Consider the following 25,382-nt stretch of genomic DNA (forward strand, 5'->3'; position numbering starts at 1 on the left):
AATCTAAAACCCAATCATATCAACAAATATTGCATTGTTATTCTAGAAATTCCCTTGAAGTTACTACAATCCAAGTTCGGGGAAGCACATTCATAACAAATAAAATTGCTTTAGTTTACAAACTGACCTTATCGCCGGTGCCTTTAAATCTAGATTGAGCTGGAATTAGGGCGTAAAAACTTTTGTAAACAACGCTCGCCCACGCAAATCAACATCACCATCGGGTAGGGGAATTCTTCCCCTACTCGATGGCTATGTTGATTTGCGTGAGCATACCTTGAATTTCCAGAAATCATCGAGAGAAATCATTGTTTACGAAAGCTATTACGCCCCAATTCCATCTCTATCAAGAAATATTTAATCACGGCTACATATTTAAAGAATACTGCTAACTTGAGTAAACAGCTCGTATCAGTAGTGCCATCATGACTAACAGTCTTTTCACGTTTTTTATTCCTTTCGTGGTGTTTTTCGGAGGTAGGAATTAGGATTATCGACATTGAATTAATTCTATCAATTTTTTTTTTCCATCATTCATATTCAGGATCAGCTGCTCTTCCGCAAGATATGCACGCTAAATTCGATTTTGAATCTCAAAACCCGCTGTTACAAACATGTTTGAAAAACTCAGGATCATCGACTGCCTATAAACGAATCACGATGGCCCTCGATGAGGCTGGTGCTTGCTTTAGTGAAAATATGGCTTCGATAAATCACTCAACTGATGCAATTGCTCTTCAACAAAGTGGTGGATGTCCTCTGCGGGATCAGGATCGCGCCTGTCTGAATCCAATTATTAATCCTGTTCTTTCCTGTTTGACGGGATCACGTAAACAAAATCGTATATTTTTGGAGAAGCTTGTTGACGAAATCATTAAAATTCAATGTACCATCAGCCAGATCAAAGATTCCAGTGAAACGGGTAAACAAACACATTAGCATTGGGAATTTCAGTAATACTAGCTATTATTTCTATTTCAGAAGACATGCCATCAAGTTATAGAAAAATGTGCGTTCAAAACAAAGTATCATCGATCATAGACTGTGATGCGCCCTTCTTCGGGAAAGGAATTATTCTATCTGATTACGATGCTCGTGAGTGCGCGTGAGTACTAATTAATTACAACTGTTTTTTTTTTCTGTTGAAATCATCACTGAATTACTCACCTCGTAGACAACTGTCCAGGAGTAAAACATGCATTAGGGATATCTTGTTTACATGTCACGCCGGTAACAGCCTTCTTGCTATGGTCGATATGCTTTATAATGTTGCTTACGATGTAAACAACTGTAATGAGGTGGATAAAATAATTCATTTGAACCAACACAAATGAAACCACGTATTTTTTTCATTCCAGGATATTGGCTCCAAAAGCATCGAAAATGAGATTTGATTGCACAACCTCTGAGAGTCGGAAAATTCAACACCTTCTAGCAAAAACATGAAATGAATAAAAATTATGCCAATTAAGTAGATTGAAATTTTTTCACCACGCACAGAATCCGAACTCGCAAATGCAGCTGGCACGAGGTGGTTAGCTTTCGCCATTTAGGTAGACGGTATTCGAAAAGCTCCAAGCACACGCCAGAAACTTACCATTGCAATTGCTTCCGCATCAACCATTACATCACTTAATATAATTAACCTACAAACCACATTTCCTGGTAGCTGCTCCAGATTCTTAATTTAAAAAAAAAATAGCTTCCCATGTTGTCCTGGGGTGGATGACCATCACATGGAAGCTGTGTGGCAGTTCGCTACAACCATCTGCTGATCTCTGAAGGTTGCACGGGTGATGATGATGATGATGATGATGATGATGATGATGACAGATATACACCCTATTTACTGGCTTGGAAGGCGCATCCTTTCATCTATAACAAACAAACAACCACGCGGGTGTACTATGGGGAATCTCCATACAAGGAGGTGGCCAAAAATCTTTTCTTGCTTATTCATTATTGGACAAGATTTGTACTAGCAGGTGTTTACATTTATCATTAAACTTTGAACATGATCATGAGCATGAGTATGATTGACCGCCCGCGGTTGGTACTCCGTGATTCCACAGAGAACCAACAGATGGGACTAGGTATCAACCCCATTATGTCAATCATTAAACATCATTTTGAGATCCTAATGTCTTCTAGGTTTTAAGGAGTTAAGATCTGGATGTTCTAAAGACTCAATAATGTGGATTGATACGCATGTTACCGACATATTCAACACGGGAGTGGGACATTTCAACGAATGACGTTTTGCTGAAGGACGTTTCACCGAAGGTCATTTCACCAAATGAGTAATTTCGCCAAAGAGCAAGCCATTTTCTACGGTTTTGAATTTTTCTCAAAGCTCAGTAAATTTTTAAAACAGTCTTGAAAAAAAAATGGAGGAGGTGCGATTTTTTTTTCAACCTGGCAAGCTATTCAAATGTAATGCTTATTTCTTTTTTATATAAGCAGTTCTTTTGGGTTGTACTCATCAGAAATTTTCAAATAATATATATTTTTAATTTATAGCAATACTTCCTTCTTTTGAACATGAGCAGTTCTTTCGAGTTGTACTGATTTCAGAAATTGATAAATAATCAAAAAAAATATTTATATGAATGCTCCCTTCTTTTAAACTGACCAGTTCTTTCGATATGTACTGATTTCAGAAAATTTTAAACAATCAATGTATTACATTTTTATAACTGTATCAATTGTGCAATCAATGTATTACATTTTAGAAAAGCGAAATGACACATTCGGCGAAATGTCCTTCGGTGAAATGTTCTTCGGCAAAATGTTGTTCGGTGAAAGTCCTTCGGTGAAACGTCCTTCGGTTAAATGACGAAGCCCCATTCTACACATCATCCTAGCGTTGTTCAGCTGCATGTTTAGATGCGCATCGGTGATAGATCATTAACCGAATGCCCTTAGGCCGAATGCCATTAGGCCGAATGCCATTAGGCCGAATGCCATTAGGCCGAATGAGTCACTAGGCCGAATTTTTTTTATAGTTGTTCACTTTTTGTCGTACGACATCTGCCTTGTTCCAACTTGAGGACATACTTGATGGAGTCCAATTATGGCCAACATGACAGACAGACTTGCTCTATCATTTCAAATTTTCAAGAGAACAAATCTCGGAATCTATATAAACTTCACACTTTGCAAATGTGCACAGCAAGCATACATTGGGATCCATTTTCATATGTTTATTGTTGGAACTGATATGTATGCCCTTAATTTTTTAGAGTGATGAACAGATTCATCAAATGTGGTCTTAACAGACTACCTTTAGAAATAATCTGCAACAAATAAAGAAAATTAAATTATGGTGATGCATTGTTTATCTTTTAAAAACCGGTTATATTTCAAATAAGAAATAAATCAGCTTCGAATAATCTTATGCTAGAAATGCCATCTGATTAAACATTTTATAACCGAAAGAACTGCTCATGTTTTGAAGAAGAAAAAATCCGCTATGAAAAATGTAAGGCTAAAAATTCCTCATTTGATAATGTCTCCATTGCGAGATCTCTCTAATAATTTCAAAATATAGTTTTTTTTAACCATTTTCCACACCTATGACCTTCACATTTTTCTAATGTTTACAATTTTGGATTCCAAATTAGTTATATTTAAATTAGGAAAAAGTGTCATTGCCTTAGAATAAAATTGATAAAATTGCTCAAAGACGAAAAATATTTCCAGAGATTTAATATTTAAAGATGCGATTTTTAATATTTTTCAAAAATCCTGGGTCTTTGAAATTTATTTAAGTTTGAGATTGTAAAAGGCGTTTCATGATTTTATGTACGTTTTCCTTTCACACACAGACATAGTGGAATATTATTGAAGTGTTATAAATGTATCCAATTACTACTATAAGTTTCATCTTTTGCTTTTCAAAATTCGGTTTAATAACCCATTCGACCTAATGGCCTTACATCTTCTTATCATAGAATGGAATCAAAAATAGATGTATAGTCAATATAATCTTGAACAAAGTACTGAAAATGTTTTAGAGAATCTCCTGAAAACATGCACATCACGGATTAGTATCAAGAAGATTTTAAATACTGTCCAAACTATTCTGGAGTTAAGATCTTGAAGTTCTACAGACAGAATGAAAGTCTTGAACAATGTACTGAACATATGTATGAGTCCGTGAAGCTCAGGAGAGCCTATTGACAACATGCAGGCTCAATGTTTTGAAAATCTTTATGAGTCCACGGAGCTCAAGGGAGCCTCTTGACAATGTGCACATCATGGATTGTATCAATAATATTGTTAATACTCTCCCAATTATTTTGGAGCTAAGATCTTTAAGTTATTGAGACTCACTAAACAATGTACACTGAAGTCTTTTTTTACACGCTTTTTTTTTAACGCGGTTTTTTTACACGGTTTTTTTACACGGTTTTCCCCGATTTACACGGTACGTTTTTAACGATTTCTCGACAACGATACAACCTATCGACTTGCTTCCAATCACATTATCCGTTTCAAGCTATAAGTAATCGAATGACATACTTAAAAAAAAATCACAATTTTTGGTGTAAATACAGAAATTTTTAAAATATGTCTATATGGACCATACCATGCTTTAATTACAAATGGCATCAAAATCCGATTTTTTAAAAACATTTAAGCATGCGAAAAATCAAAATCTCGTAGGTTTTTTTCAAACGGTTTTTTTTACACGTTACGTATCCCCCGTGTAAAAAAAAAACCTGAGTGTACTGAAAATATGTATGACTCCGTGATTCTCAATAGAATCTCTAGACAACATGTACAACATTCAATGGTATCATTAAGATATGTAATGCTTTCCAAACCATTCTGGAGTTGAGATATTCAAGTTTTACAGGCTCAATAAAGCCTAGAACAATGATCTGAAAATATGTATGAGTCCGCGAAGCTCAAGAGAGCTTCTTGACTACATGCACGTCATGAATTGGTAGCGATAAGATTTTTAATACTCTCCAAACTATGTTGGAGCTAGGATCTTGAAGTTCTACAGACTCAATGAACTCTTGAATAATATCTTGAAAGTATTCATGATTCGGAACATTTCAAGTATAAATACTCTCAGCATTGAATAGAAGGGGACGATATTTTCGAGAAGAAAAAAATTATGGAGAAATCAATCATTACCAAATTTGATTACAAACCTTTCTAGGCATCCAAAGGATAATCGTAAGGGTTGTCCTGAATGTAAATTTTGATAAATTGGGCCTGGGTTCAATCCCAGTCGGCGCCGTCGGGATTTTTTGAGGCATAAAATCTCTTATAACGCCTTCCTTCGGAAGCGAAGTAAAACCGTTGGTCCTCGGTCCATGAGTTAATGGGTCCAGCTGTGGCAGCTGCCTCCATGGCGTTGGTAACATTGGTACTCAGTACGGAAAACAGGATCGACGGAGAACAAACAAAGGGAACAAAATTAGGCTACAAAAAAGGTTGTTTTTTATTTGTCAATATTTTATATTTTATTATAATCGAGTATAGCCACTCTATGCGATATTTTTAAGCTTATAAAATAATTTTTAGGAACATTTTCAAACGTAGGAAAAGAGCAATTTCGGTTAGGGGAAAGTGAGGTTGAATTTATCATTAATTTTTACAAAAATCGGAAACTGTCTGACTCTTATACCTGTAGCTCGGTAAATATATAATTTAGAGAACTGATGTTGTGGGGTTTTCTCCGTTGAGTAGTCTACTACCGACGGACGAACACGGATCACGAATCGGAGAAAATCATTTTTCAATTATTGGACACTTGAATTCCCATAGTGGAGTATGGTAGATGGGTACATGTAATATCAAAAGGGAAACTGGAGTAATCTGAGCGTGGCCTATGACTTACTGACTCAAAGAGGAAATTGAGAGCACAGCGACAGAAAGTGGGTGAGTGTTTAAATTGTGTGGGTGTGATTGTCTGGTTGAGGCGTTTATTACTGAAACCGCTCTTTTCTGCAGTAACTATGTTATGGTTATCCTCTGAGGCTACGTAAAGTGGTAGATGAGAATCAAATGACCGCTGGGGTACTTGAAACATCTTCAATAGTGTCCTTTTTTTTGTACCAATAATCTACTAAATTTATCACCTAACACGACAGGATTGCCCTGGAAAATTCCATGTTCACTTTGGGACTAAAAACTCTAGAAAACAAAGAGCTTTGGAGTACTAGAAACAAGCAGTTATGGAAAATACTTACACAAACAGAAGGCCATTAATAAAATGGTGATGAAGAAGGAAGTAACTATTGAACCGTAGACATTTAGGATTTCTCTGGCAAATTTTCCAGAATTCAAGGGATAGTGGAGTGGATGGAGCAAATGTGGAAGCAACTATTGAAAAATGAAAAACTTACGTAAACCTCTCTAAGAAGATTGAAGCCTACACAGCAAAAAAATAATTTTAAAGCAACATAATTTTAATTCATGCACTGTATTAATGATAAATTTGTCCTTTTTAACAAGTAAAATATTTTTTTTGCTGTGTATGCTATAAAATTCTATCAGGGCATTTACATTTGAGTGGAAGATGGCGTGACTGTACTTGCCCCAAAACGGTTGTATATGGAAAGATGAAAGTTGCCTGTCTTCTAAATATGTTGTTTTTTACAATCTTTCTACGAATTAAGGTATGTGTTCACAATATCGCACATTTACAATGTTTCGAATCCATGTGTTAAATTGACTAGAATAATAATGTTAAAAAAGGTTTTTGTGAATGCTATGTGATGAATTGTGTAAAATTCATTTATTCTAAGTGACAATGTTGTTCAAAAACCGTAACTCGATTCTCATCTTTCGATATGCTTATACCAACGAGTAATCAAATAGACATTACCATATTCCATCTACATTTTAATAACAATAACTATGCAGATGTGTACATCAAACCGTAATATGTCTTCACAACATCACATAAGTTTTCATTCGTTTGACACCATCGTCTACCACAGCACAGCACTAAGTTGAGTCTTTATGGATGTGATGTCACTAGCAGACCGTTCCTAGCTTCTATAAAACTACACTTTTTATCGTAAATTTATATGGGTTTAGTCTGCAGCTGAAAACCTCACCCCAGACAAGTTCCCTTCCAAAATGCGCCATATTTCGCCAAAGTTTATAGTAGGTTTTTCAGTTGCATCCAAGCAGTACCGTTCCGCTACCTAATGTACCATACGTGCTGCATTTCCACGAACGATGCAAAGCCATTGGGCATCCATCAGACCCGTTGTTCATCTGACATGGAGGAAATCACATGCATTGAATTATTCGTAAGAACGAGCTTTGCCAGCATGGGTACTAGTTGGTACAGGACTTGCATTACGCCCAAGGCGCCTTGGAATTGCTCTACCCAGACAGATGAGGGTAATTTCTGTCAGTAATAAACATACGCTCCATATTCCCTCGGAAAAGACCATTCACATCCAAGATCGAATCGGTGTGAATAGTGTCGTCGTCGTCGTCGTTCGTCGTCTGAGTCGTCGCGTGGAATTCAGAGTGATTTATTTGGGCGTCTAGTAGTCAGCCACCGTTGTTGTCGGCACGGCACGGCGTGGCGCGTGGATGTTCACACCCAGCAAAGAAGTGCGAACAGAAGTAATATCTTTTCTATTTTCTTACATACGTCTGACAGGATATGCCCAACCCCAGCTTGCATTTGGCGCACATCCTGCCGTGACAGCGACCAGCTGGCGATAATGGAAATTTATACTTTACATGTAATTTATCGAGCGTCTCCCCCGGTGAAGTGAAATATACGTGGGAGGTCGCAAACCCGATGGCAACGGATGTGCGCTCCTCCGAATCGCAACATTCCGTTTGTTTTTCGCGTTTGTCAATGGCCACGCCACGCCAGGGTGAAAGGACCAGATCCCAGCTGAACGATAAGCCGTAATATTCCCTATAAACTAGTAGAATGGGTTTCATATGGTGACTGATACCATACCCAAGCGTTGGAAAGCAATTAAATACATCAAAGTTGGTTATACAACCGAATAGAGTCGTAAGTAAGAATCGTTGATCGTTACTATCGCAAGCTGTTATCTCCGACGCTCACAAGAAGATTTATATGAAAACAAAACGGAAGGTGCAAATTTACGATGTTGGTGCTGGCAGCCGGATACCTGCACATGATGATACATAGACATCTTTGCGGGGGGAAACAGGAGACATACCTCTTCAAAGGTAAATTGGTAAATGGGAAACTTGTGACACAACTTATAAATAAAACAATTTCAGGGAAACCCCCACAGATGAGGGCTAATACCATCATCTCGATGAGATAGATTTTCGATTTCGATATCGGAAACAGTGCTTCGGGGGAAAACGTGAGTGGGCCACATCGTGGAAGTCGTACGGAACGATTTCTATGGATAGGATGTACGAAAAAGTCTGTTCAGTCGACTTACACAATGTGGCACTTGGTTTGGTTGCATCACTTGTTGGCGAAGCTAGGACTTCTGTTTGGGGAGGGTTTGTAAAAATGTCGTGATGATGAAATCTATTTTTTACTGAAATTTTAAGATTCAATAGCTGTGTTAAGTGTTTTCTACCATTGACATTTATGGAAGCAATTCCCGCTAATGTTCCAAAAAATCGAGTTTCTCAATTCCGGGGAAACTAGTTCGACTTCTGGACAAACAATTAAAAATGGCATGCTTAATATACATTTTGAATGAAAATAGATTACACGGACAAAGAAAACATTCCCTAACAATTTTATCTACACTCTATTGTGCTCTAACGGGAATTTTACGCCTCTATTTTTGATCGTATGATCTCAAATTCAACCAAATTTAAAGTAACTTGCTTAAAAAAATAAAAAAAATAAGAGAATTGCTGTATCCATCTTGAATGAGGGCGACATAAAAAATAAAATACCGTTATAACAGAACTGAGCGTATTATGATCTCTCCATAGATAAAGAGAAATTACAGTAGATGCATCTCATGAAAACTTTTTTGACTGGTTTCAAAGAACTTGCAAGGAAAGTTCGAAGAAAAATCCGAAATAAGCTGACAGAATCTGTCGGGAGTTCAACATCCAGGAAAAGTAATAGTGCTTTTGGAACAGGTGGGATGAATCATTCGGGGAAAATTTAGAGATACATCCATAGGAAATCCGAAAAGTCTTTTGGGGCAAGTCAGTAGGACTTCTGGGAAAAATCATATGGAGCTTTCAAAGTAAATTGCATGAATCTCCCAGCCAAAAGAAACATATGGGAGAGTCAAATAAAAACTCAATGATGATGTTGGAAGTAGCAGGAAGGAGGACACCCAAAGGAGTTCTGGGGAAGTGGATAGAAACCTCCAGAAGATGTTGGTAGAATCTTCCGGTGGAAGTCATAAGAAACATTCTGATAAAATTTCCGGGAAAATTTTGAATAGCCTTCTTGAAAAAATTGACTACCGGACAAGCCTGAAGAATTTATCAAATTAAATCAGAATAAACTTGCGGAGGTATTTTCAAGAAGCCTGAAAAAACGAGGATTTGAATGAAAAGACTTTCTCCTGCCTGTTTGAACTGCTACAGACATTTTTCATCAAACAATGTAACGGAATCCCTTTATGAAGAGCTTTCAATGTTTGTCATATAAAATAACTGAGTGAAAATTGAACCATAGCAATAACCCAACAAATAATTTGAGCTTATTGAAAGCTGAATAAGTTATTTTTTACCATAGTTTTGTCTGAATAGGCAAGTCAGCTATCAAATTTTTTTTTTAACTCTTTATTTGTTCCAAATTCAAAATAAATTACATTTCATTTTAACCTAGGTGCACCAGTTACTGCAGTAACGTACCAGCCTTAATTGTTATGATATATATCTAAGTGTTTTTACATTGTGCATGTCTTGGTTGCATGTCTTGAGGATTGCAACGATTTTTGCCTGAAATTATTAATTATTTTGTTGGACATTTGTTCTAAAGTCTCAACATTCGAAATTCTATGTACCTCGGTAGTACTGAACCAGGGAGGCAACTTCAAAATCATTTTCAGAACTTTGTTCTGAGTCCTTTGAAGTGATTTTTTCCTGGTAGTGCAACAACAAGACCATATTGGCACAGCGTAAAGCATGGCCGGTCTAAAAACTTGTTTAAATATTAGAAGTTTATTCGTCAGGCAAAGTTTGGATTTCCTGTTTATAAGAGGATACAAACATTTAATATATTTGTTACATTTAGCTTGAATGCCCTCAATGTGATCTTTAAAAGTTAATTTTTGGTCAAGTATTAATCCAAGATATTTCACTTGGTTTGACCAGGAAATTGGAACTCCGTTCATAGTGACTATGTGACTACTACTAGGTTTCAAAAACGAAGCTCTAGGCTTATGTGGAAATATTATAAGTTGAGTTTTGGAAGCGTTGGGAGAAATCTTCCATTTTTGTAAATAAGAAGAGAAAATATCTAAACTTTTCTGCAGTCTGCTGCAAATAACACGAAGACTTCTTCCTTTAGCGGAAACGCCTGTGTCATCAGCGAACAAAGATTTGTGGCAACCCTGAGGCAAATCAGGGAGGTCCGAAGTGAAAATGTTATACAATATAGGCCCAAGAATGCTACCCTGAGGAACTCCTGCTCCAACAGGTAGTCGATTGGATTTGGAATTTTGGTAATTTACCTGCAGAGTTCTGTCAGTTAAATAATTTTGAACTAATTTCATAATATAAAGTGGAAAATTAAACTTTTTCAATTTAGCAATCAAACCTTCATGCCAAACACTGTCGAATGCTTTTTCTATGTCTAGAAGACCAACTCCAGTTGAGTGGCAATCAGATTTGTTTGAACGAATTAAATTGGTAACTCTTAAGAGTTGATGAGTAGTTGAATGCCCATGGCAAAATCCAAACTGCTCAACTGCAAAAATTGAGTTCGTATTGATGTGAAGCATCATCCTATTTAAAATTATCTTTTCAAAAAGTTTACTTATTGAAGAAAGCAAACTTATTGGACGGTAGCTAGAAGCTTCAGTTGGATTTTTATCCGGCTTCAAAATTGGAACAACTTTTGCATTTTTCCATTTATCAGGAAAGTATGCCAAATGGAAACATCTGTTAAATAATTTTACCAGGAAAGACAAGGTACTCTCTGGGAGTTTTTTGATGAGGATATAGAAAATTCCATCATCACCTGGAGCTTTCATATTTTGAAACTTTTTAGTTATAAACCTTACTTCGTCCAAATCAGTCCCCAGGAATCATCAAAAATATTTTCCCGAGAGAAAATATTCAGAAAATCCCGAGCAAATCCCATAGGCTTTTGAGGTTTTTTCAAAAATTTTGTGAGTTTCCAAAAGGGTTTGGAACTCGGGTCTAATTTAGAAATATTATTTTCAAAAGTTTTGTTCCTCAGGGCAGAGAATCGCTTTTTAATTTGTTTTTGCCAATCCCACTGCCAATCAAGAGCTGAAGATCGTCGTCTATTATAATTGAATCGAATTTAACCTCGCATGTTGGTACTGAGGCAGCTCTTGCTGCAACTATAGAAGTAGTCAGAGATTCAAGAGCATAATTAATTTCATCTTTGGTTTGCAAAAGAATGTTTGGATCGAAGTTATATTCCATAAATGTTCGATACTGCTCCCAATCAGCTCTATGGTAATTGAAAGTAGAGCTGTTGGGATTACAAATTATTTCTTGGGATATTTCAAAAGTTACTGGAAGGTGATCAGAACCGAAGTCAGCATGGTTAACCAATTGGCTACAAAGTTGACATGAATCAGTTAAGACCAAATCAATAGTTGAGGGATTTCTTGCAGAAGAAAAGCATGTTGGGCTGTTTGGATATTGAATAGTGTAATAACCTGCAGAACAATCATCAAACAGAATATTACCATTGGAATTGCTTTGAGCATTATTCCATGAGCGGTGTTTTGCATTAAGATCACCAATAATGAAGAATTTAGACCTATGACTGGTAAGTTTCTGGAGGTCACCCTTGAGAAAATTCTTTTTCTGGCGTACGCATTGGAATGGCAAATAGGCAGCTATAAACGTAAGTTGTCCAAATTTTGTTTCAACAGAAACTCCCAAAGTTTCAAAAACTTTGGTTTCAAATGAAGAAAGAATTTTATGTTTGATTCGTCTATGAATAATGATGGCAACGCCACCACAGGGTCCATCAAGACGATCATTTTTATAAATCAAGTAATTTGCGTCCTTCTTAACCTTATGGTCAGGTTTAAGGAACGTTTCAGTTATAACGGCAATATGCACGTTATGAACTCTCAAAAAGTTAAATAGCTCGTCTTCATTATCTTTAAGAGATCGAGCATTCCAATTTACAATATTTAATGCTTTAAAATCCATTACTGAATTTTAAAGTCATGACAATATTATTTGCAAATTTTACTCCAGTTTTAATAGCATCAAACATGGAGTTAGATTTAAGCATATCAGAAATCATGTCAATTAATGATTTCTGTAAAAATTCCATTTTAGGGGCAGTAATGCTTCCTAAGTCAAAATTATCAAAATTTCCGTTAGAATTACTTTGGTTAGTATTTTGATTTCTACCCGCTGCAATAGCAGCATAGGTAGCTCCATTAACTCGCTGAACATTGTTAGCAGCAAGGGGAGTAGGTACAGATGAAAAATTTGAAGCAGGGGTGATATTTGTACCTACGGGTACGAATGTAGAATTTGTTCCTCGCTGACCGTTGTTAACAGCAGAAGAATTTGTACCTGATCGGAAACGTTGAGCGTTTTCTACCTGTCGCTTAGAACGAGATTGTAGGATCGCTTTGCGAGTCTTACATTCCCAAAAATTGGATTTGTGGTTTTCACCACAATTTGAACATTTAAATTTCTTAGGATCTTCCTTCACAGGACAGTCGTCCTTTGCGTGAGAGGAATCACCACAATTCATGCATTTAGCTGGCATGTAGCAATTTTTAGTTCCGTGGCCCCAACCCTGGCACTTACGGCACTGAGTGAGGTTTTGGAAATTTCCTCCAGTCTTCCTGAAGTGTTCCCACTTCACTCGGACATGGAGCATAAGGCTAGCTTTTTCTAAGGCCTTAAGGTTGTTTAGTTCACTAGACTTGAAGTGAACTAAATAAAAATCATTAGAAATCCCGTTGCGCGAATCGCCAGGACGGGATTTCATTTTCATTTTGATTACTTGGAGTGGCACAACTCCAAGTAATTTTGCCAGTTCATCTTTGATCTGATCCAGGGATTCACCACTGGGCAGTCCTTTCATGACAACCTTGAACACACGTTCAGTTTTGGTGTCGTAAGTAAAAAATTTGTGCTTCTTCTCAGTAAGATACTTGAGAAGACATTTAAATTCATCCAAGGTTTCAGCCAATACACGGCATTCACCCCGACGTCCAATTTGTAGTGAAAACTTAACTTTCACGAAATTCAAAAGTTCCATGCGAAGAGCATGGAAATCGGAAGTGGTTATCACAATAGGGGGAATCTTTTCCTTCTTGGCATTAAGCCGGGAAAGTTTACTAGAATTTTTCTTGGATGATGGATCATTCTCATCATCCGTGAGCAAATCAAATTGATTACTCAAATTAATTTCATCAGAAGGGGGGTCAAGAGTTTGCCCCTTTCTTTTGCGTTTAGGCGCCATGGCGGCAGTAAATTTTTTATCCAAATCGACTTCCAAGCAGATTACTATAAGAATCTGAAGGATCGAAGAGGAATTTTCCAAATCGATATCCAAGAAGGATTACCTCGGGTAGGGTCCAAACAAGGATCGAAGAGGAATAAGAGTTGAACAGGGTAGAAATTTTTTTACAGGTTGAGCACTGAAAAGTGCTGTTTAAATTTGTTGTAGCTTTAGGTAGTAGTAACACTTCCTTCAGCAAACAGTAAATAGATCCGCACGGCAATAGAGCACGATGCGGACTGGAGTCAGCTATCAATGTTTGTTGGTAAGCGTTGACTTAAATATTGCACAGTCAACTCTTCTTTATAACGGCGCCAGTGGAGTAGTGGTAAGCGTGATTACCTCTCACCCCAGCAGGCCTGGGTTCAATCCCAGTCGGCGCCGCGGGGATGTTCTGAGGCATAACATCTCTGATCACGCCTTCCTTCGGATGGGAAGTAAAGCCGTTGGTCCCCGGTTCATGAGTTGATTGGTCGCTAGGTAGGGTCCAGGTGTGGGAGCTGCCTTCTTGGCACGTCGGTAGCATTGGTGCTCAGCACGGAAAACTAGATCGACGGAAAAAACAAACCAAAGGAAAAAAAAAACTCTTCTTTACATGATGTTGAAGTAAATTTTGGAAATTTATATTGCAAAAGTGGTTAAAGTATCCAGGATTTCCATCGAGTTAGGGGTAATATATAGTTAGGGAGAGATCGAGCAAGACAGAGTTGACTGTATGAAAAGTGCAAAAGTTGACTCACTTTCTTCATAAAAACACAATTTAATATGTGCCTAACGGTTCTGGGAGGAGTTTGTAATGTAGCCGGTACATCCAAAACTTCCTTCTGTTGCTGGATGGATATCATGTTGACAACATATAGTCAGCTTTGAACAAACTTATTTGGGCTTCATTTTCAGTTGATCGCATATTTGACATAAAACAGTCAGTTTGATTTCTCATAAAACCTTTTTTTTTTTAGAAATTTGTCTAATTATGATACTAGTATACTAATATCTAATGTACTTGGTAAGCATACGGTTTTACTTGATAAGCAAACGGTTTTTCCAACTATATTTAAGGCTTAAATCATGATTCAAGGATGACTTTCAAGCAAAGTTAAACATGGTGCGAAATAAGAGAGATGTGACCTCCGATGATCATAACTCCGTCATTTCTGAACAGATTTTTTTTCTATCCACCTAAAAACGCAAACTTCTTAAGTGAGCTTACGAGCTTTAATGGATTTAAAAAAAAATCTTTTTATTCTTCAAACATTTTCAATTGAAATGGGATAGCTTTTTACGTTAAAGGTTTGAGAGTGAATGGCACTTTCACAGGCCAAAACAGCATAATTGAGTATTATTGGCATTATACTACTAAATTAAAGTAAATAAATTAAAGCTTTTAATCATCAAAAGAGTTGACAAAGTAATACTAACTCAACCCTCCACAACGTGATAAAAATGGATAGAAATTCGTTATCAAAAGCATTTTCAATTATTTTCCAACATTCAAACAGAGTAAATGATAGCTAGAGCATTGCTTATGGTAAGTTTAAGGATTTAACAAACTGTTCATGTTATTTGTGTATAAATAATCAGCTTTTTTCTCGACTTTGTGCAAAACGCATCAGTGTTTTTTTTACGCATTTACACAAAAACTTAATGGTATTTTACAATTTTCTCCATCGAAAGCTGAGATCCCAAACTTCGTTTTATGATAAACATGAAGTTTGTGTGAGCTCGATGGCTTTGATCAATTTGTGGAGAGTATATTCTTTAGTTTTCTTTAAATTGCACTCATATTGAATTCAGTAAAAACGCGTCTAGAGCAAATCAATGTATAAAAAGCTAATGTAAAAACAGATTTTTTAGAGGTCACCCTAAAGTTGGTTTTCTTTATTCAGGCGATTTTAAATATGGTTTATCTCCAAACAGGAGTTACCCTAGATTATCTTTCTATAACCAGTATTTAACGAGAGCCATTTGAGATAGATAGTTTGTATCTTCATAAAAGCTGCTTTAAATGAGTTGTTCAACAACTTTGTAGAAAATTGCGCAGGTATATCTTAAATAACTATAAAGTCGATGTATATAACTCAAAAACTACAGCGACCCCTTATTTTCACTTGCATCAGCAAATTGGCCAAAACTTATAAAAAATTATCGAAAGAAACAATTATTAAGCGTAAACATTATTGTCTTCCTAAATACGGCTTTGGGACCACTGTGGCACAGCACTGGACCCGTTAGTTAGCATGTGTAAGATGATCAATAAATGTTAGGGGCGATCCATTAAAAACAACACGCTCCATGGGGGTAGAGGGATTTATTAAATATTATTAAAGTTGTGATAAGCAATTCATAAGGTTTAAGAAAAAAAATGACAAAGAAAAGTAAAAACGATTCTTGAATTTCGCGTGACGTACTTAATGAAAGCTACCTCACAACACCTTTGACATTTATTCTTCCCGACTATGTCATTGTTGAGATTTGCAGCTGTTGAGCCAGTCAATTTTGGGAAGTGTGAAAAGTTAATATTTATGGTTTTTATTTTATCCATTTCTGGACCAATTCAATGCAAAGCTGGCGCAGTTTGAATTCATAGCGTATGGACTCGCATCATTAGGCGTCCATCATGGATTGAATTGGTGAGTTCGTTTCAATTAAAAAATATTCTAGTACATGTCTATAATGTTGTTTCGCCAAATTAAACCACCACGATGATTCTTGTGTACCTTTATCCGATAGAATTGATGGATTACATGGATAGCATGTTCAAAGCATGAACAAATCCAATATCATGTCAAGACCTTCTGCTTCTTCTTCTTATTTGCATTTTCGAGCTTATTGATTAGCGCATATTAGCTTATTGCGTGCTCTCAACTTAGTGTTCTAGATGCACTTCCACAGTTATTAATTGAGAGCTTTCGATGCCAATACCAATGCATGAATTTGTATATTGTGTGGCAAGCACAATGATATTCTGTGCCCAAGAAAGTTGAGAAAATTTCCAACTTGGTAATGCCGTGCCTTTACTGACTAGGCTATGATGCCCCCTAAGACTTCCTGCCCATTCCCTAATTTACCTGCATAAGGACGCGGCTGGAACTGGTATTACCTATTGTAAAGTTTTAGATCACCAGTTTTAAGCATTCAGGATATAAGTTTAGTCCCAAGCATTGGGGCGGTGTTCGTTCTCTGTGTAATAATTACAAGTGATTTGGGAACAACATGATCATGCACATGACCATTATCTGTCATTGTTATGTATTTAGTTTGTTGAGATTATCATTGATGGATGTAACTTATACAGCGCCTTCTATTTCTTGACAACACATGTTTTTTGGTTACTACATTTTCTCATCGAAAACTAATTTCAATTTATGACATTACTATTTGAGTTCTTTTGGGATCAGAGAAGGCTGGTATTGTATTAAAATGTATCCAGAAAGAATTACAGTCAACTCTCCTCATCTCAATGTTCTATATCTCGATATGTGACCACTTTTTCCTTAATGTCGATGGTTATCACGGTCCCTTCAAATGGTATCGTAGGCTTTTTTTGTTCTATACCTCGATCTCTCCACGTCTCCATGGTCCCTTCGATATAAAGATATGGAGAGTTGATTGATACAAAATTGGAGAAAAAATAACTGATGAGGTTGTGTTGCCAAAAACGGGAAAGATTACTCCAAAACAAATACAGGTTAGTTTTCAGACACGGTTCCATCAATATTATTGCTGAGGATTTCACGAAAAGTAGTGTGCTGAAAAGCAGAGGAAAAATCAATCCTATTACAATCACAACATGTAAGCAAATACATGGCTAAACAAACCTGCTTGCAATCGTTCGCCTTAGATATCGCATTAAAGACGACTTGAATAATATCAAAGACCTTTGGAGCATCGCATTCGTCTATCTTTCTTTTGAGACATTCTTTGGCGTCATATAATTCTCTGAAACGAATAGATATTATCCAATCATTAATCTATACTGATGCAAATAACACTAAACTGTATTTCTTACCGACATTGTTGTTCATCATATCTCGAAATAAGCGTCTCCGTTGTTGAATTCGAAAGCTTACATTCTTGAGCACCGTGCTCTTTAAGCTGGATCATACAATCTTTAAATCCAGGTTTTCGAGCGTCTGCAAAACGAAGCAAATTGCAATTATCTTGACCACTCAAGTTCATATTACCTTTGGATTGTACCAAAAAATAATTGTCCATCGTTCTGACACGCTAGATCCAACAAATCATAAGCTATGCTTTTTATTATTGCCTTAAACTTATCGACATCATCAGTAATGCATTTGGCAATTCCTTCTAACGTATCATCAAAACAGCTGATCTGTTCGTTAAACTTAGGACAATATCTGGAAAACAAACATAGGATCACATGTCAACGTTGATAATATCGCGTCACTTCTAAATTAAGCTTACTTATCGAAAAAAGGCTTTCTTGATTCGTAGGTAAGTTGCATGGCATCTATCTGCAACTGCTGCTCATCCAGATGACTTAGTAAGCAGGTCCTTGCCATTTGAAACGTACCCAACATTTGCTGAAATCCTTCCTCCGATCCGGTCACGGCTATGCATTGCTCCTGGTATTCCAACATTAGCGCCACAAGTTCTGCCGGCATGGCTTGTGTAGCTGATAATTAAATTTAAGAGATTGATGAAATTTAAGAACGTTTCAATCCCGAACTTCCACATTTACCTCCGATGATGAAAGCTGTGACGACGAGGACTACTAGAAACTTGCCACTCATCATGAAGTATATACTCGAGGAACTGAGATGACTGCAAGGCTCGATAGCTCACGATGAAATGAAGCGATAAGAAACCTCATATGTTTTTATATAAAAGATTCCTATCATCACGACAGAATTTATTTTTCTACGCTGGCTAATGCAAGTGATTCGAATCATGCATAATCACTATCATTATATAAATCAAGGAAGTATGTTCTGAATAACATTAGTTTCTGCCTGATGAAAAGTTATTTAGACTTGGTGAAATATAATATGATATATTATATTAATTATAATATAATTATATATTACTTAATTATAGGGCACATCAATTTCTTAAATTCTATTGATTTAAAAATTAATGTTTGAGCTCCAATGCAAATTTCAGAGTGGGAAACGGTTAAACAGCCCAGATTTATATTATTTCAGTCTTTCTTGATGCCATCGTGATCGCTTTAATATGAATCAAAATCATTTTATTGGTGAACGGCTACATTGCATTACAGTAAGATGATCTTCATTCATTTATTTAACGTCGGTCTCGGTTCCGCAATCTAGTGCCAATCACCGACGGACATCGATTGCCATCCATTGACGGCAATCGAATGTGCAGGAAGGCAGCTTCCACACCTGCGTAGGATATCGCACCCATTCAAATGGGCTGGGACCAACGGCTTTACTTCCCATCCAAAGGAAGACGTGAGCAGAGATTTTTATGCCTTAAAAAATCCCACCGACCTCAGCTGGGATTGAACCCAGACCCATTGGGATGAGAAAGCAGTCACGCTTTACAGTAAGATGATGTTGAGTATAGATTTTTAAACGTATGACATTTAATTATACCACTCACTTGATTAGTCTTGTGTGAAATCAATGCGTTACGCAGAACAGTTACGCAAATTTGCGTAAACTACACTTATTACGCATATGATTCTCATCTGCTACCAGAAAACCTTTCAGTACTGCACGTTCCAACTACCACTGACTCATTAAGCAGTAGCAATCAAAAATTTCCTTCCACTGGAGCTGAGTTTTTCAATAACGTGAGGCAAAAACCATAATTATACACCATCATCAGCAGGTTCACCTCGAACGAAGCTAGTCTGGAAATATCATCAACACTAGGTACTTGGGAAAATCGATTTCTGCTCAGATGCTGTTCTAATGATGCGGATAACATTCCTCATCCCGCATTGCACAAAAACGACTTCATTACATTTTAATTTCCTCGATTCCGTAACACATTGAAATCGTCTAATTGGAAGAAATGCTGAAAGAGTTCAGAGAGGCCTTGATAATAGGAACAAGCATGAAATAGACACTATGGTCCAATACAGGAATAAATATTGACACAATTATTTATTCAATTCACGTTAATGAAGTTGTTTGAAATTATTTTTTTTTTTGTTGCGAGACTTAATTAGTCTCCATTCAAAATTAAATTTTGGAACTTTTTTTTTTTTTTGGTTGCCTAATTTATTAAGTTGTGGAAAATGTAATTTAAGGCAACTTTGCTTAAGACGCCATTTTTCTAACTCTTCTTTTGACCGTGTTAGAGCAATTAGATAATTTTAAATTAGGGTACCTCATAAAATTAGCTATTTATTTTTTTTATCTTCTATTTGTTTCACATATACAAAATGAGTTTTACTTCTTTTTATGTATGTAGCACATATTTTTTTGAAGTATGGACATTAAGCGTTTAATTATGTAAAAATACAATACATCTTGTAAAGTATTTAAATTATTGAAGGCGTTGACAAGTCAATACCCCTCAAATGTCACATCCAACGGATAAAATCAGAAAATTTCATACAGAGAAATTTAAGATCTTAATGGTAATACTGAGGACTTATAGGTCATCTTAAGGCCGACTAGCCTTGGAATCGCCACGAAATGTGATTTCTAGTCTTCCGGGATAACTCTCCTTCATAAAGATAACCAACCAACCACCCATAACTCTAAGCTTCGGACATAAGATGGAAGAAATCTAAAAAAAATCCCATGAAATTACGTATTTTTGAAGTTTTCATCAAATTTTATATCGAAATAATGAATCTTTTCATAATACGGACTCAAGCAAAATCAAATTAAATCAATACTGTACATTTACAATTCAAATTTTTCCACAATTCATAGCATAAAATAAAGAAATTCAAACTACAAAAAATTTACAAATCTTGGAATTGAAGCATTTTTTAAATCTTAATTCCGACTTCAAGTTTCTGTACAACTGAACAGAATTTTTCCCATAATATAATAGAATTAGGATCCTTCCAAACAAAAGTTTTAATTTTTAACCTGGAATTAAAGTCTTAAGACCATAGTCTTTAAAAATGTATAATTCATCTAAAGACGTAAAAAATTGCACAGTCTAGTGTGTCCTAGTTATTTGGAAAACAAACAATAAACAACAACTGTAATAAGGAATTTCGATAAACACAGGAAATACTCATTTTTATAATTCATATTTATATGATGAATAAATAAAGCTTGGTAAGAAAAATAAATAAATGCAATGCATTGTGATCATAAAAAGAATGGATATATGTCAGATTTTAGTGTATTTAGATAATTCAGCCAATCACTGATTGTTTCAGAGACTTGGGTAAAATTTACACTAGTGGATTTCCACCACCTGTAAAGCTTGAATCCTGATCGTTTTTAGAGAATGAAAACTCACATTTCTGGTTTCATCCAATGGTGATCGTGTTCTTTTGGGCCAACGTTACAATGTTTGTGGACGCCATGGCGTCCGTTGTAGTTAGTTTTACATGTCACGCAACATTTTTCATTTTGCGTAACATTTTTTCATCGCGCAACATTGTTCACCAAATTAGAGATTTCCACATCAACCACCTCAAAGTATGTGATCTGTCCCAACGAACAATTTTAGCTGCAGCTGTGCTGATTGTAATTACAAGGGAATTCCGATCAAGGCGATTCCTTCTACAATTTGTCAGCATATAAAAAAAACGGAAGCTGGTAAGCAACGATGCTTAGAGGCAGTACAATCGTGTTGGATTCGAGTATAAATTGTCAAACTGTTTTGTTCAGTGTCAGTTTAAAGGGTGATACGGTCAAAATTTGGTCAAGGGAAAACGCGTGTAAATCGGTGAAATCGTTTATTTAAAAAATCAAATTAAATTTCTTTTTCAAGTTCAATTAGTATAAAATTCAGGAAAAATATTCAGTTAGGCTTCCGCTTTTCCAAATCCGAATTGCCGGGCCTTACGCTTGACCCCTGCCATCAGATTTTGTACAGCCACCTTGTCCACCTTCTTCGCCGCAGAAAGCCAGTTTGCCTTGAACTGCTGCTCGCCCTTAGCAGTTTTTTTGGTCTTCTTTAGGTTCCGCTTGACAATAGCCCAGTATTTCTCAATTGGGCGGAGCTCTGGCGTGTTGGGAGGGTTCTTGTCCTTGGGAACCACCTGCACGTTGTTGGCGGCGTACCACTCCATGGCCTTTTTACCGTAATGGCAAGATGCCAAATCCGGCCAAAACAGTACGGAACAACCGTGTTTCTTCAGGAAAGGCAGCAGACGTTTATTCAAACACTCTTTCACGTAAATTTCTTGGTTGACAGTCCCGGAAGCTATGAAAATGCTGCTTTTCAAGCCACAGGTACAGATGGCTTGCCAAACCAGATATTTCTTTGCGAACTTTGACAGTTTCATGTGCTTGAAAACATCTGCTACCTTTCCCCTTCCTTTTGCCGTATAAAACTCCTGTCCCGGAAGCTGCTTGTAGTCGGCTTTGACGTAGGTTTCGTCGTCCATTACCACGCAGTCAAACTTCGTCAGCATCGTCGTGTACAGCCTCCGGGATCGCGCTTTGGCCGTCGTATTTTGTTTATCATCGCGATTTGGAGTCACTACCTTCTTGTAAGTCGATAGTCCGGCTCGTTTTTTGGCTCGATGCACGGTTGTAGACGATACACCCAGCTTATTTGCGGCATCTCGGAGAGAGAGGTTAGGGTTTCGCTTGAAACTACCGGCAACTCTCTTTGTCGTCTCAGCGGCTTCCGGTTTTCGATTTCCCCCCGATCCATACTTCCTGGCTGTCGACAAACGTTCCCCAAACACTTTAATTACATTTGTAACGGTTGATTTGGCAACTTTTAGCGATTTTGCCAACTTTGCGTGCGAGTAGCTCGGATTTTCGCGATGCGCGAGCAAAATTTTGATACGCTGCTCTTCTTGCTTGGACGGCATTTTGACAACTGAAGAGTGAATTCCAAAATCAAAATAGGAGCAACATTCTACACACACACACCTTCAAAATGAGGGGTGTTCAGGTTTTTTAAATGCAAAATTGAAAGAAATACGTCAAGTTGATATTGACCAAATTTTGACCGTATCACCCTTTAACCGACGATCGCAGTACTCCTTTTCCTTGTCAAGAATGATTAAACTTTAAAGATGTTGTATTGTTTTTCTATTATCTTAAACTTGCTCACTACATAACTACTCCCAACGAGGTACTAGGCAAACTTTCAATTGCTTTCGCTGCACTGTGATAGCTGCATTTGACGGTTCAATTCAATAAATACAAGTTATCTTCAAGGTTGCAGCTTGTTGGCAAAGTCTTCCAGCGACAGGAAGATGGATCCCTGCTAAATATTCATTTTTGTGCAGCGAGTGTCCATTATGTATGTATGTACCTTCCCTATAATTTTACAAAATGAATAATGCTTGAGAACAAACTCACTGCCAACCGATTCAATACCTACTCATGAACGAGTTGGCAAAGATTTTACTTTTCCAAGAAATAGTTATTAAAATTTCTGCTTGTCTACCATCCCGCTCCCCTATTACTGCTAGCAGCGACAAAGTTTTATTTTTATTATCAGTTTCGTCTGACCTTTGTGCCTCCCCCAGGAACGCCGAACACGATACTGCCTGCTGCCATTGACTGGGCTGGAGGAGTAGTGAAATGAAATTTTCCTTATTTCTCCAACCCTACCGCTTTGCCTGTATCAAGCAACATCGAATACACGGCCAATGAGAGTAATCCAAGGCAGTAAATTCGTGAATTTAAGGAAAACCGTTCAATATTTTACTCAATCTAGGAATATGCTAATAGGCTGAGCAAAGTATCGCTCGATTTTCCTCATATTCAAGTAGTTTTTCCCGGAAAAATTAGGAAAATTATACCCGCCAACTGAGCAACTCAATTTTTGCACTTTTGAATTGAATTCGACTCAATTTTGGGTTAATCACATTGGCCGTGTACAATGTCACAAAGAGGTCTCACTTTCCTCGCCTGGTTCATTTTGAACTTTAGCTGCTGCTGCTTCTGCTACATACAGACCGACGGGATACGGGCAAGGAGGTCTTATCTCTGCTTGAAGTTTTTCATTCGGACGGTTATGAATGGTCACCATTAGATACGAATGAGTGATTTTAGTGGGAGAGAGTTTGCAGAATCAATAAGTGCAACTTTTTGAATGCAGCTCTTTTTCTCGTTATCTTTTTTTTTGGCGGGACTTTTACACAAAGTTCGGGACAATGGTCCGTTTCATGTCATTTTGTTCTAGTGCTGCTCTATAGATCCTTGCTTTGATATTTATGAAGACTGAAATTACTTGGAGTGCAACAAAATTACTGGGAGCATTTCACAGAAAACGCAGACTCTGGTCTTCTCGGAATGTTTCGCTAGAAGTGGAGTTAGGATTTTGCTCTGGAATTGAAAGTTTTAGATTACGACACAGCATCCAGACGCAAACTCACTCAAGCAAACAATCAAAGTTTCATCCGTTTTGAAGAAACGAAAATTAACCTTATGTTCTCTGAATCTTATTTCATGTGAGTTTGATCAAATTTAAACAAACCCGGAAAGTATTTTTGGGTGTGTGGGTGTTAGCTTGAACAAGCTTTGAAACACCGGCAAAGAAAATGTTAATTTATTGGGTACAGAGGGAGTAAATAGAGTTTAGGTTGATGAACTCTTCACAGCTCGATAGGGAAGGGACAATTGATTTTCGTGTTGGAAAAATATCAAAAAATCAAATCTCACCAATGCTCAAAATCACGCTTGATTTTCGTAGACAAAAATCAACAAGCAAGCAACTGCGGTTGATTTTGCAAGCTATGATATCGCAGCTTGGAATATCAAGCTAACAAAACTCACCAGCTCAACAACCGAAGTTTCCATAACGGCTGGCAGCAGTCCCCTTATGGGGTATTTACATCTGTGCGGATTTACTCGTGCTAGTGTACTCGCCAACTAGCACGAATTTCAGTTGCTCCTGAAATTCCATGCTGGTAGACGCTGATGCCCTGTTTACATTATGCTGGTGAGCGTTGTTGCTATCAGCGAGCTCATTAGCGCTAGTGAACTAGCCTAAGTGTAAACACCACATTATAATGGGTCTGTAGTGTCTGCCATCCGTGAAGAGTAAAAAGGTATAGCAAACTATACTTTCTCTTTCTAAGAAAACGATGTGAAACGGAATCATTTTAGTGTCGAGTCAACTCTCAGCTTGATTTTTGCACGTTGTGAATAGTCTCGCAATATCAAAGGAGCTTGTGAAATCAATATCAAGCATGATATTTTGTTCCAATATCACTCGTGATATCGAGAGCGTATGAGAGCAATTAATATTATTTGATTGATGATTTTTCCAACACTGATTGAATTATAAAATTATTGGCTAATAGAACATCAATTCCATAGGAAACCACCATCACAGTAAACATGAAATTCATGTTTACTATTGCTTTATTTTATGATATTACCATTCCAGGGAAAAAAAAATCTACGCAACCGACATCCGCAGCATGCTATTAAATCTGATAATCTTATAACCAAATGCTGTTTCTTTTTTCTCTGAATTGGCAATATCGAGTTAGTGGACATCGAGTTGTGGAGAGATGACTGTATTTCAATAATTTTATAAACAACAATTTAATATTGACATCTACAACAGACACTCCAACAACAACGATAAAGCCTGAGACAATGAACAGAACGTGCTGACGGAATCTTATCCTATACGAGACGTTAAG

General features: G+C 36.9%; 1 protein-coding gene and 1 long non-coding RNA gene across 3 annotated transcripts in view; one reads left to right on the forward strand and one right to left on the reverse strand.

The window, feature by feature from the left end:
• Window positions 1-298: 298 nt before the first annotated feature.
• LOC135704330 (uncharacterized) lies at window positions 299-2,319 on the forward strand. The gene is made up of 5 exons (XR_010517783.1): window positions 299-477; window positions 545-922; window positions 982-1,105; window positions 1,175-1,298; window positions 1,359-2,319. It is a non-coding gene; the product is annotated as an uncharacterized LOC135704330 (long non-coding RNA).
• Window positions 2,320-16,844: 14,525 nt separating this feature from the next.
• The window catches only part of LOC135704351 (27 kDa glycoprotein-like), a 51,235-nt gene continuing 42,697 nt past the window's right edge, over window positions 16,845-25,382 (reverse strand). The window contains exons 1-6 of one of the 2 annotated variants that reach the window (XM_065225789.1): window positions 18,333-18,459; window positions 18,062-18,263; window positions 17,831-17,994; window positions 17,643-17,766; window positions 17,452-17,572; window positions 16,845-17,382 (exon numbers count right to left, since the gene is read on the reverse strand). In XM_065225789.1, the coding sequence (XP_065081861.1) occupies window positions 17,323-17,382; window positions 17,452-17,572; window positions 17,643-17,766; window positions 17,831-17,994; window positions 18,062-18,263; window positions 18,333-18,393 (732 nt within the window). In that variant the 5' untranslated portion in view covers window positions 18,394-18,459 and the 3' untranslated portion in view covers window positions 16,845-17,322. Of the gene's footprint in view, window positions 17,383-17,451; window positions 17,573-17,642; window positions 17,767-17,830; window positions 17,995-18,061; window positions 18,273-18,332; window positions 18,460-25,382 lie in introns of those variants that run through there. The other variant, XM_065225790.1, reaches the window with a different exon arrangement.

This window comes from Ochlerotatus camptorhynchus, unplaced genomic scaffold (assembly GCF_037179485.1).
Source record: "Ochlerotatus camptorhynchus isolate MF236.1 unplaced genomic scaffold, CSIRO-AGI_Acam_v1.1 ptg000234l, whole genome shotgun sequence".
In the NCBI taxonomy this organism is placed as follows: Eukaryota; Metazoa; Arthropoda; class Insecta; order Diptera; family Culicidae; genus Ochlerotatus; species Ochlerotatus camptorhynchus.